At 33.4% G+C, this 11,081-nt stretch overlaps 1 protein-coding gene across 1 annotated transcript; it reads right to left on the bottom strand.

Annotated features, from left to right (window-relative positions):
- Positions 1 to 101: 101 nt before the first annotated feature.
- On the bottom strand, positions 102 to 8,389 carry LOC129800597 (protein crumbs-like). Its single transcript, XM_055845095.1, has 3 exons — positions 7,986 to 8,389; positions 7,458 to 7,603; positions 102 to 473 (listed from the first exon to the last, which is right to left on the bottom strand). Exons 1-3 carry the CDS (start codon positions 8,035 to 8,037, stop codon positions 291 to 293), a joined length of 381 nt encoding a protein of 126 aa, XP_055701070.1. The 5' UTR covers positions 8,038 to 8,389; the 3' UTR covers positions 102 to 290.
- Positions 8,390 to 11,081: the final 2,692 nt, after the last annotated feature.

Genomic DNA, 11,081 nt, shown 5'->3' with positions numbered 1-11,081 from the left:
ATTATTTTGTGTGACGCGCTCTTATCAGCGTTTTTTTGCGTCGTTTTTCTCCATCCAACTACTATCAAACATCGAATACAGAGAGAAGAATAACCACAACATACAGTTTCAATTACTTTATTCTTCAATATTTTTGTTTTCATAAATAAATGGGAACATGGTAAGTAAAAAAAAAGAAGACACAAAAGAGGGGCAGAGACAGAGCTATCGAGAGGAATTAGTAGAGGGCAGAGACTCCCAGAAGTGAAGTGATTAGAGAAATTGTCGCTGAACTTCTCGAGCTGATGGTTTTAGATCACGATACACTCGTAGGGGTAATTGGTGTTTCGGGTCAGGGGACAGGGCAGTTGACATCGATTGCCCCAGAATCCGGTGCCTTCGCAGCGACACTTGTACCCTGGCATTGTTGATACTTGGATACATGCTCCGCCATTGAGGCAGGGATTTCCACTGCAAATATCACCTGCACGACCCTGAAAATATCCATTTTTATTTGTTATTATTATTATTATGCCTAGCGCACAATAACTTTTGTTTGTAAACATATTTTCAAAATTTCCCATGAGAGTGAGCGAGATGACTAGATCTAGATTTCGCTCACTCTCAGTGAAAAGTTAAAAACATGTTTACTAAACAAAAGTTATTGTGTGTTGGGCATGGAAAGTACTTTCCCTTCGAACGTTAATGCCTTCAAATAATGTGAATTTTCTTTTAGTTTTCCTACGAAACTTACACATTTCTATTAAATATCGATCCCTCAGAATATAATCCGAACAACTCGATTTTTTGCAAAATTCGTTTTTTTTTTATTTTTTGCTTTTCGGGCACTCCTTGACACCCTTTACCTTCCCGGTGAATATTATACCGAAAAGTTAATTATTCCCAAAGTTATATGGGTTCCAAATCTTAAAAATCCTATGATCAGCATGTAAAATCCCAGCTTTAAATCGCTCTCCTGAAAAGTTGGCCATTCGCGTGTTGTTCGGTTTATATTCTGAGGGATCGATATTAGTTAGTTTATCACCAATTGTTGATAATTCCATGATAATTTAGTGTAAATCTCTTACGAAAAACAAAAAAAAAATCACATTTTTCGAAGGCATGAACGTTCGAAGGGAGAGCACTTTCCCCTATATAACTGCTTTTGAGCTAGGTGCTCTTGAAAGCATATTTCAGAAGTACAGAGTTTAAAGAATCTCATATTTGAGTAATAGCGGCCACCGCCGTCTTAGCGTTGGTGACCAACCTCCTGAGTGAAAATTCCGAAAATTCTTTCTCAGGTTGTATGAGCCATCTGCATCATTCAAAAAGAATTTACAAAAGAAAAAGTAAAATAATCAAAAGAAAAAGAAAAACAAAACAGCCTAACGGCGCTATCACACTTGCACATTAAAATTTTAATGTGATTCACATTAATTGTCGCTTGTGAACGTCCAAATATGTTATTTTTGTCTTTGAGTCACTTAATATTTGGGGTTTTTCTATTTATTGATAAAGAAGTGAACTTGGCCTGCAAAAATAAGTTTAAATTTACCTAATGCATAAATATTTTTCACATTAAAAAATTAAAGAGAAAATCGCATTAACTTTTCGCACTAATGCTATAAATCAATTTATATATCAAATTTTGCGGGCCAAATCTACCTCAATAAATAGATCAAATTTTGAATATAAAATGATTGAAACACACAAATAACATATTTGGACACTCACCAGCGACAATTAATGTGAATCATATTAAAATTTTAATGTGCAAGTGTAACAACACAGTAAGACTACAAAAAGCTTTGGACAGGCCATCGTTTCTTCTCTCTAGGAAGAATCGCTAATCAAGGAAAAATATCTCTTAGCAAAATGTTGTGAAAGTTAACACTGAAAGAAAACCACTTTGGAAGGAAAATAATAATAATAATAGTGACACAATATTCCAAAGAGGAACTAGGCCTTCCCGCAAATGAGATTTTTGATTAAAAAAATACCTTTAATGCCAGAAAAAATCGTGGCCTAAAGAAAATTCGAACACGGGACATTTGCATCATAGAGCGAGTATATTACAGTGCAAAGCAGCAAATATTGCTACATTTATGAAAAGTTACCGTCACTAATTAATAAAAACGCCACAAAAAATGTAAATTCAAGAAAAAAAACAAGATTAAAAAATCAAGAATAGGACAAAGCAAGAATTGAACCCGAGATCTTTGCGTTATAAACACCCTGCGCTAGCCCGCTGCGTCACCGCTGTTTCTGCTAGTTTTGGAATCAGCTTTATCTTATGCCCTTTATGACATAATTAAAAGTGCTTTATTTTAAAGAAAAAAAATGTGGCACTTCTTGAGTATGACACATTCCTTGTGATACCCATCCCCGTCTATGTTCTTAATATGAAGCCAATCTGAGGCCCAATTTTTGAAACTCTCACTCGCACCCGCGAGCTCTTTAGTGGCCGAGAGAAATCCACTCGCACACCCCGTAGATTCAAATCCTTCCGTAACGTCTTCTTTATAACATAAAGTACTCGTTGCACGTACTCAAGAATTTCCGGGGTGTGCTAGTCAATTTCTCTCGATCACTAAAGAGCTCGCGGGTGCGAGTGAGAATTTCAAAAATTGGCCCTCTGAATTTGATGACTCTATGACCTCCCTTGTTATACAGGGATTAGGGGGTTATCAATCCCATACCCCGTAGAATCAATTTCAGTGAAGCTCACTGGATGCAATCCAAACACCTTTAACACCAGAAAAATTCCTAGTGACCTAAAGGGGATTCGAACCTGGGATACTTGCATCATAGAACGAGTGCGCTACCAATTGACCCATTGAGTACTCACATTACGTTAGACGGAAAAAACAATTTTAATGGTGAGACAAGATTCCATACACTCAGAAAAATAATCGAGTAAAATTTATTCGAATCTATGTTCAATTAACTCTTTTTCGTTGTGATTTTCGATTAACTATATTATAGAGTTGATTTTACTTCTATTTAGGTGTAATATTCGGAAGTGTTGTTTTAACTTTTTTTCCTAAAATTTACATGACAAAAGAGTATAAATAATTCTTTTTAAGACTGAAAATAACTCGTTTTAAGAGTTAAAAAATCGTTTTTAGAGTTAAAATAACTCTTTCAAATCCCAAAATGGATAGATTTTGCAATTTTATGTTTCTTTTTTATTTTATCATTTCCTTTATTAATATTTTTTGTTCTAAAGTTCATCATGTTCCGAGCGAGATATCACATAGGGTAAGTGCTCATAATTTTGGACAGTTTCTAAATTTGGACACTTTGAGGGTAAAATTGGACACTAAAAATAAATTGATTAAAATGATGGATTTTTATTCCAATATTTGATGAAAAATGAATTCTATCTAAATATTTGTTCTTTTTGGAAGATTTTGACACTAAATACGTTAAATTTTGAATATGATTTGAGTTGAAATTGCTTTGTTGAAAATTCAGTGTGAGCAATTGCTTACGAGAAATATGACAGAACTTCGTGGCTTACTTCAGTCTTATTTAGTTTTGGTGAAGTACTAACAAAGTTTATTCGCTGTTTTTGAGTGATATTATTGAATATTCATTGAATATTGTGTTGATTCACGTTACTGATGATTTGTACATTTGACCTGAAGTGAGATTTGCCTTGTGCATTAGATTTTTCGTGTGAAAAATGGGAAATTTTTTAAGACATTCACCAGTGAGGTGATGATTCTTATTTTGGACAGGTGTTTTTCTCACGAAATTTCGTGAAGTTTTAGCTTTTGTGATGACTAGGTTGGACAAATGCCTGGAGAAACAAAGGAGCATCATCTCTACGAAAGAGATGTAGCGAGAAATGCCTTGAAAGACTCCCGGAAAGGTCAGGGAATGAGCGAATCTGCACGTACTTGGAGTATCGAAGTCAACTCACTTTAATGAATGATATGGAAAGTTTCCGGGCTTCTGTGACATTCTACGTTTCCCTTACATGAACAGGAAGAGGACTTGGTAAGATTGGTTCATCAAATGAAGAACAATGGGCATCCTATTGAGGCGGATTAGCTGTCCAAATTTACAGACAAGTTGTAAAAATGAATAACCAAGTTGTCCAAAATAAGAGCCAAGGTCACCTCTACTTATCAATTCATTTTTAAACGTATTAAAACTAATTTTAATAAAAATAAGACGTTAAATAGCTTGCTAAGTTTCTAAACAACCCTTCTGAAAAGAGAGTAACAAGAAATGTCAATTAGTATAGAAAATATCGCACTTCAAACTTGGAACTTCGATGCTTATAAGCAGACTGTCCAAAATTATAAGCACTTCCCCTATGATGCACTGCACTTGTATTCATGAAACACTGTTGGGCATATTTCTAATTGATGTTCCATATGAACTTTGTCACACAAAAATCTTCGTGACTGAAGTATATTCTTAAAACGAAAACACTTAAGCGTATACTTCAGTCGAGATGAAATTTTACATATAAAAAGAGTAATAATTACATCGATATCCGACGAATTAATTCAACTCGCACGAAGAGTTGTTTCATCTTTATTTACTAAAATTCACAACGAAAAAGAGTAACAATTACATCGATATTCTTCGAGTTAATTCAACTCTGTCATAGAGTTGTTTTAACTTTTTATATTTTTTCTTAGTGTAGAGGAACTAGGTCTTCCCGCAAACGAGATTTTCTATTAAAAAAAATACCTTTAATGCCAGAAAAAAATATTGTGACCTAAAGAGGATTCGAACTTGACTCATTGAGTGCTTCTTGTTAGAAGGAAATTTCCGAACAATAAAAAGGGAGAAAAAAAGTGGATCTATGTGGAATCGAACCCTTGTCAACTTCAACAAGAAACCTATATTCCAGCCACTTTTTCAAACCGCCTAGTAATTACCGATAACCAGGTACTTTCGCATCATTTACCGTTTACCGGATCACAACTGATTAGAACGTTAGAACCGATTTATAAGAACTTCAAAAGATCCGCCAAAATAGCTTAGTAATACAAATGATTTTTGGACAAAACTTTCTCATCGGTTCATAAACAATTCATTAATTACGGATTCAGTGCAGATTGAAAGAGGTTCAATTTATTACTTGTCAGAGAATGCAAGACCTTTCCAATGAACCTAAACTTGATTCTGTTTGATTAAAAAATATCCTCTCTATAGAGCCATTTTATCTATGACCTTGAAAAAACGTTTTCAGGAATGAATCAACCTCAGGTAGAGGAAGTGCTAGAACATTTTTTAAGGAACAAGCGAAGCGACCTCAAAAATTGAAATTGTTTTCCAGAATGTAAATAAAATTTGGTGAACGGTTCTTGACCTTTTTGGCCAAGAACTGGAGTGGTTAGTGTTTAGTGATGAAGTCTGCTAGAGTGTGCGAAAATAATTTTCCATGATCGGTGAAAAGCTCGAATCTGAGGGTTTCTATTAGTGAGTACATATTGAACTTTCTTTTTAGTTGTCCAACCACCCAGGACCGCTATAAAAAAATATTCTTCAACAAAAGAATATCTTTCCCGATTTTTTGGTGGGCCCCGCGCAATTGAATTACTCTGAATACCTATTTCGACCACTCTGAATAAGAAACGAATAACTCGCAATAGGCAAATTTTACAGGAGAGCGATTTGAAGCTGAGATTTTACATGCAGAGCATAGGATTTTTGAAGGTAGCGGGTATAAAGAATTATCCAAAAAACGATTAAAACGATTTTAGTGAATGGTCGATTTGATATTGAGCCTATCAATTAAAAAAAAAGCTTGAAGTGACATGTAAAACATGTGAGAAAGAAATGGATCCGAAATTCGACTTCATGAAATTTTCTTGTTAGTTTTTCAGTCTTCGTTCTAAGTTGTAAACGAAATTGAAACCTTTCATTTGGGCCGTAAGTGATCTAAATCCGTTTGGTAGAATCTGAGCTTTGAATAAGTAACCCAAAGAAATGCTGAATATTCCTTTGCCTATTACAGACACACGAGGAAATTGTTAACGCTCAAATCGCTGCTGCAATTTTGACACACAATTTAAAAAAATGTGTAAAATTTTACAATTATAATAGTGCAAAATTGGCCATTTTTGTTGTTTAATTTAAAAATGTTTAAAAAATACACAACATTTTGGTAATTTATTGTCACGTGATTGAAAATTACCATTATTATAGTTGAAAAATTTTCAACAATGTTGTTGAATTTGAAAATGTGTAAAATTTTAACACTATAATAGTGTGAAATCAGATAAATTAATTATTTAATTGCGATCTATGTAAAATTTCTCACTGTAATAATCATAAAAATTTTTCAACAATGTTTAGTGATTTAAAACTGTTTGACAAATTCTAAAAATTATAGTATGATTACAGTTTTTCACATTATTATAGTATGAAAAAATACACAACTTTATTGTATTTTTTGTGACATGATTAAAAATTAACACTATTATAGTTTGATCATAATTTTTAACACTAATATAGTGTGAAGCCTTGTGTATTTCAACTAAATTTGTTGAATTTTGAGACAACACTGAGTGAGAGAAATTCTAAAAAGTTAAAATAACATTCCGGAAATGTTAATTTCACCCTGCAGTATTGATCCGAAATCGGTGTAAATATTATGCTTTTTAGGTGTATTAGAGGTTAAAGTTACCCTTTTTCATGTTAATTTTACCCTTAAAAAGTGTAAAATTAACATTAAAAAATGTTGATATATTTTTACACCTAAAAAGTGTTAAAGTTATGAGGAAAAAATGTTAATCGCACCCTCTTTTTTTCTCAGTGAAGAGTGGTTGAATTTTTAAACAAAAGTTGTGTAAAAATTGTTGAATTTCCAATTAAGACTTATACTTCAGTCGAGATGCTTTTCATTGGGCAAAAGTCATATAGAACATCAAATATTTATATGCATAATAAGTATATCGTGAAGATCTGAGCATCAGATGTAATCATTTCGCATTAGGGGGAATCCCGAGTACAGGAAAAACCAATAAAAATGTCTAAAAAGGCAAAAAAAAAAAACGTCTAAAAAGGCATCAAAATCTTCGAAATGAAAAGAAAATTCAACAATAAACAGAATTCAACAATTTTTTAATTTACACATAAAAATTCAACATCTAGAAATTCAACAAACTTTAAATTACACAATTTTAAATTAAACACTTTTTCCAAATTTAACACTATAATAGTGGTGTGAAAGATTACACACTATAATAATGTTAATTTTTTTTACTATGCACATCAAATCTCACTAGTTTATGCACAATAATATTCATGATCTTCCTCCACAAACGATTTCCTTCAAATAACGTTCACTTGATTGACTTGATTACTGATAAGAAATTTGATAAGCTACAAATTTTTAACAAAGTGATCTAGACTAGACGTAACGAATTCCCATTAGGGAAAAATTGACTTTGATAAAGAAACCCTCTCGCGAGAGAGCCTCGAGAGATTTATCAAGCAAAAGGGGTCACCTTGAGAGCATCCTGGCATTCCTTCCGGGTCAAATAGCGGAATTCTGAGCGGCATCCGTAGGCACAAGTGCACTGACGATTATCAATTCGACATCCGTACTGCGTCTGATTCTGATTCAATTCACACGCCTCGAGGCCGCTGAACGCTGCATTTTTGTTCGGAGAAGAAGAAGGCATTATTACAATTTTGTCTATGTATATTTTCTTTTCTTCATTTTTTTTTGTCTTATTTATCTTTCACTCCACGCCCAACATTTGGGAAAATTGCCTCCCGCAGACATGGGAGGGAAGAAGGAGAATCTAGAGTTAGAGGGAAAAGAGTGGCGTGTGTGATGAAAATAATCACAAAGAAGGAGGCACTTTATCCCATTTGATTCCCATTGTGGGTGCGTTTTTGCCTTTGGACTCTTCGTGGGTCAATCTCCATCGGAATGACGACAGATAACAATGCCCAAGGGATAAGAGATAAAATCGGATGAGGAGGAGGAGGACGGGAGGAATTTCTTATCTCACTGTGGCTACTTTTACCCAGAACACAGATTGTGAAGATGATAACTGAAATGATCACTTGGCGCCACATAATCTCTGTCTCTCTCCGGAAAAAAATATCACGTCCAAGATATTCCGTATCAATCAGCACAAGGCACTATTTTTTTTTTCTTCAAATGAGGCAACTGGGAAGAGGGATCACTTTAATTTATTTTTTTTTGTACTGGGCAAGAGAGCGGGAGTCTAGCAATAGCTCATTCTTGACCAAGATGCTGACTGAGACTGAATCTTGGAAGACTGGGGAAGAGTACAGCAAATCTCAGATGGTAGAGTGAATGGGAAAGAAGAGAGTAATCATTTTCTCGACTCTTTTCCTCCCCAAAAACAGATACATCCCGGGAAATATTTCGGTCACACTTCAGTCAGACGATTGATGCTTTGACCTTCTTAACGACCAAACAACTTTATTCATTCAAGCTATTCCAGCAACTTTATATTATTTTGTCCACTGCGGGATGCGAAAAATTATACACTTGAATTTTAATTGAAGGAAAGAGGGCAAGAAAAAACTATCCAGAATTCAATTGATCACTAGACAAAAATTATTAAATATATTTCTTCTCAATTTCCTAATGAAAGACCCATTCAGCAGATTCAGATAAACTCTTTTATTGCGACTTTTATGAGTTCGAGTGAACAGATATAATCGTCAAATTCATCCGAACTGGACCTCTTTATTAACCCACTAATAATAAGTTATTTAATTAACTTTTATTGGTTACACAGAAGTAAGTTTAATCTATCAAGTAATCTCTATTTGTACGAGTATCATTCCCACAAGATTTAATATTTAACAAGAACAGCAAATAGACCGTCCGTTAAGAGTTATTCAAGTGTTAGAAGTTTGTACGGTTTGTACATTTTCTGTTCAGACCGTTTAGATAGAATTAATTACGAGATAACTATTCTTTTAATTTTTTATCCTTAATTTTGTCTAATAAATTTAGTCTCATATTTGACTTCATATATGAGGCATTATGACACTAAGAAAAAAACTATAGAGTTGAAACAACTCTATCATCGAGTTGAATTAACTCGTCGGATATCGATGTAATTATTACGCTTTTTCTATGTAAAATTTCATCTCGACTGAAGTATACGCTTAAGTGTTTTCGTTCTAAGAATATACTTCAGTCAAGAAGATTTTCATGTGACAAAGTTCATATGGAACATCAACTAGAAATATGCCTAACAGTATTTCATAAAGATACATTTCGCTCGGAACATAAGGAACTTGATGTCAAGAAAATAATCATAAAGAAAATGATAAAATAGAAAAAAAAATACATAAAATTGCAAGAACTATCCATTTTGGGACTTGAAAGACTTATATTAAAAAGATTTTTTTAACTCTTGAAACGAGTTATTTTAACTCTTAAAACAAATTATTTTCAGTCTTAAAAAGAGTTATTTACACTATTTTGTCATATGACAAAAAAGTTAAAACAACTCTTCCGAATATTACACCTAAATAGAAGTAAAATCAGCTCTAAAATATAGTTAATCGAAAATCACAACGAAAAAGAGTTAATTTAACATCGATTCTAGTAAGTTTTACTCGATTATTTTTCTGAGTGCTACTGCTCTCTCCGTGGAGTTTGAGTAACTAGTAAAAGAATGAAACCAAAGACTTAAGATTTTGCTCATTTTCGGTATTTTTTCTCAAACAATACATTTTTAAAATTTTTTTAATTAAGTTTTGAAAGAAATTAAAAAAAATTTTGATCAATTTTTTTTCAAAGAAAACTGCAATGCTTTCAAAGAGCTTCTATGGATTTTTTGAAGCTTTTGATATCTGCTCAAAATAATCAAAATAAAGATGAGCATGGAATTTTTAAAAGAAACATTGCAATGTTTTTGTGATACATAAAGAGCGGGGACAAGGAGTTCGCCCCCATAAGATCATCTTCGGACGAACCGAAGTCGATCTTTCAGAGAGTTCAAAGATATCCGATCCTACGTACAAATCAGAACGGATCTTATTGTTGCAATTATTATTGGTGTACCGGGTTTTTATCGCCATGTGGTGCATTGTTCCGTTTACAGTTATTCGGTTTACAATGTGTAAGATAAATATGTCCATTCAGACGCTTGAGTCATTTGCATCGGCCAGGATGGCCAGGATTCGAACTCACAACTGTGACCGTCGAGTCGGGGCACTGAGATAAATCCGAAAAAGTTAAAATAACATTCCGGAAATGTTAATTTTACCCTGCAGTATTCATCCGAAATCGGTGTAAATATTATGCTTTTTAGGTGTATTAGGGGTTAAAGTTACCATTTTTCATGTTAATTTTACACTTAAAAAAGTGTAAAATTAACATTAAAAATGTTATATTTTTACACCTAAAAATGTTAAAATCGTTCAAATTATTAGGAAAAAAGGTTAATCGCACCCCCATTTTTTTCTCAATGATATCACATCGCCCAGAAGCTGGTTGAATCATTTCTAATAACGGGTTTTCAAGGTCAAAGGCTAAAAAAGGCTAGAGAGCGCATTTATCAGGCGAATGGGGTAATATTTGGGCTCGTTGGAAAGGTCTAGGAATTTCCCACAAAACTGAACAGGTTCCAATCGGTTCTGAAATGGTTCATGGCCTATCACTAATTTTTATTCGAAATTGAGTTATATTACTCCTAAGTGATTTTGGGCAATATTTTCAATGATTTATAAGTCCGTTCAAATCGGTTGTGAACCGATAATGAACTGATAATTAATTTTTGTCTCACAATCAATTGTATTACTCTTAAAATTTTTTTGCGGGATCTTTTGAGTGACGTACGAATCGATTTAAATCGGTTAAGAACCGATGAATGGTCAATGATGGAAAAGTACTTTTGAGGGATGGAGTTTTAAATCACGAGTTCGAGCACTTCGTAAAGTCTGGGACCCTTTGCCCCCCTTTTATTTATTTATTAACGGCAAAAAACAAATGGTCAGTAAAAAGTCAAAAGTGGTCAGCAGAAAATCAAATTTGATCAGCAAATAATTCGAAATAATCAGCAAAAATTTATCAATTTTGTCAGTAAAAAGTAAAATTTTGTCAGTAAAAAGTTAAATTTAGTCAGTAAAAA

Source organism: Phlebotomus papatasi, chromosome 2 (genome assembly GCF_024763615.1).
Source record: "Phlebotomus papatasi isolate M1 chromosome 2, Ppap_2.1, whole genome shotgun sequence".
In the NCBI taxonomy this organism is placed as follows: Eukaryota; Metazoa; Arthropoda; class Insecta; order Diptera; family Psychodidae; genus Phlebotomus; species Phlebotomus papatasi.
This window is presented reverse-complemented; position numbering and strand designations above follow the sequence as displayed.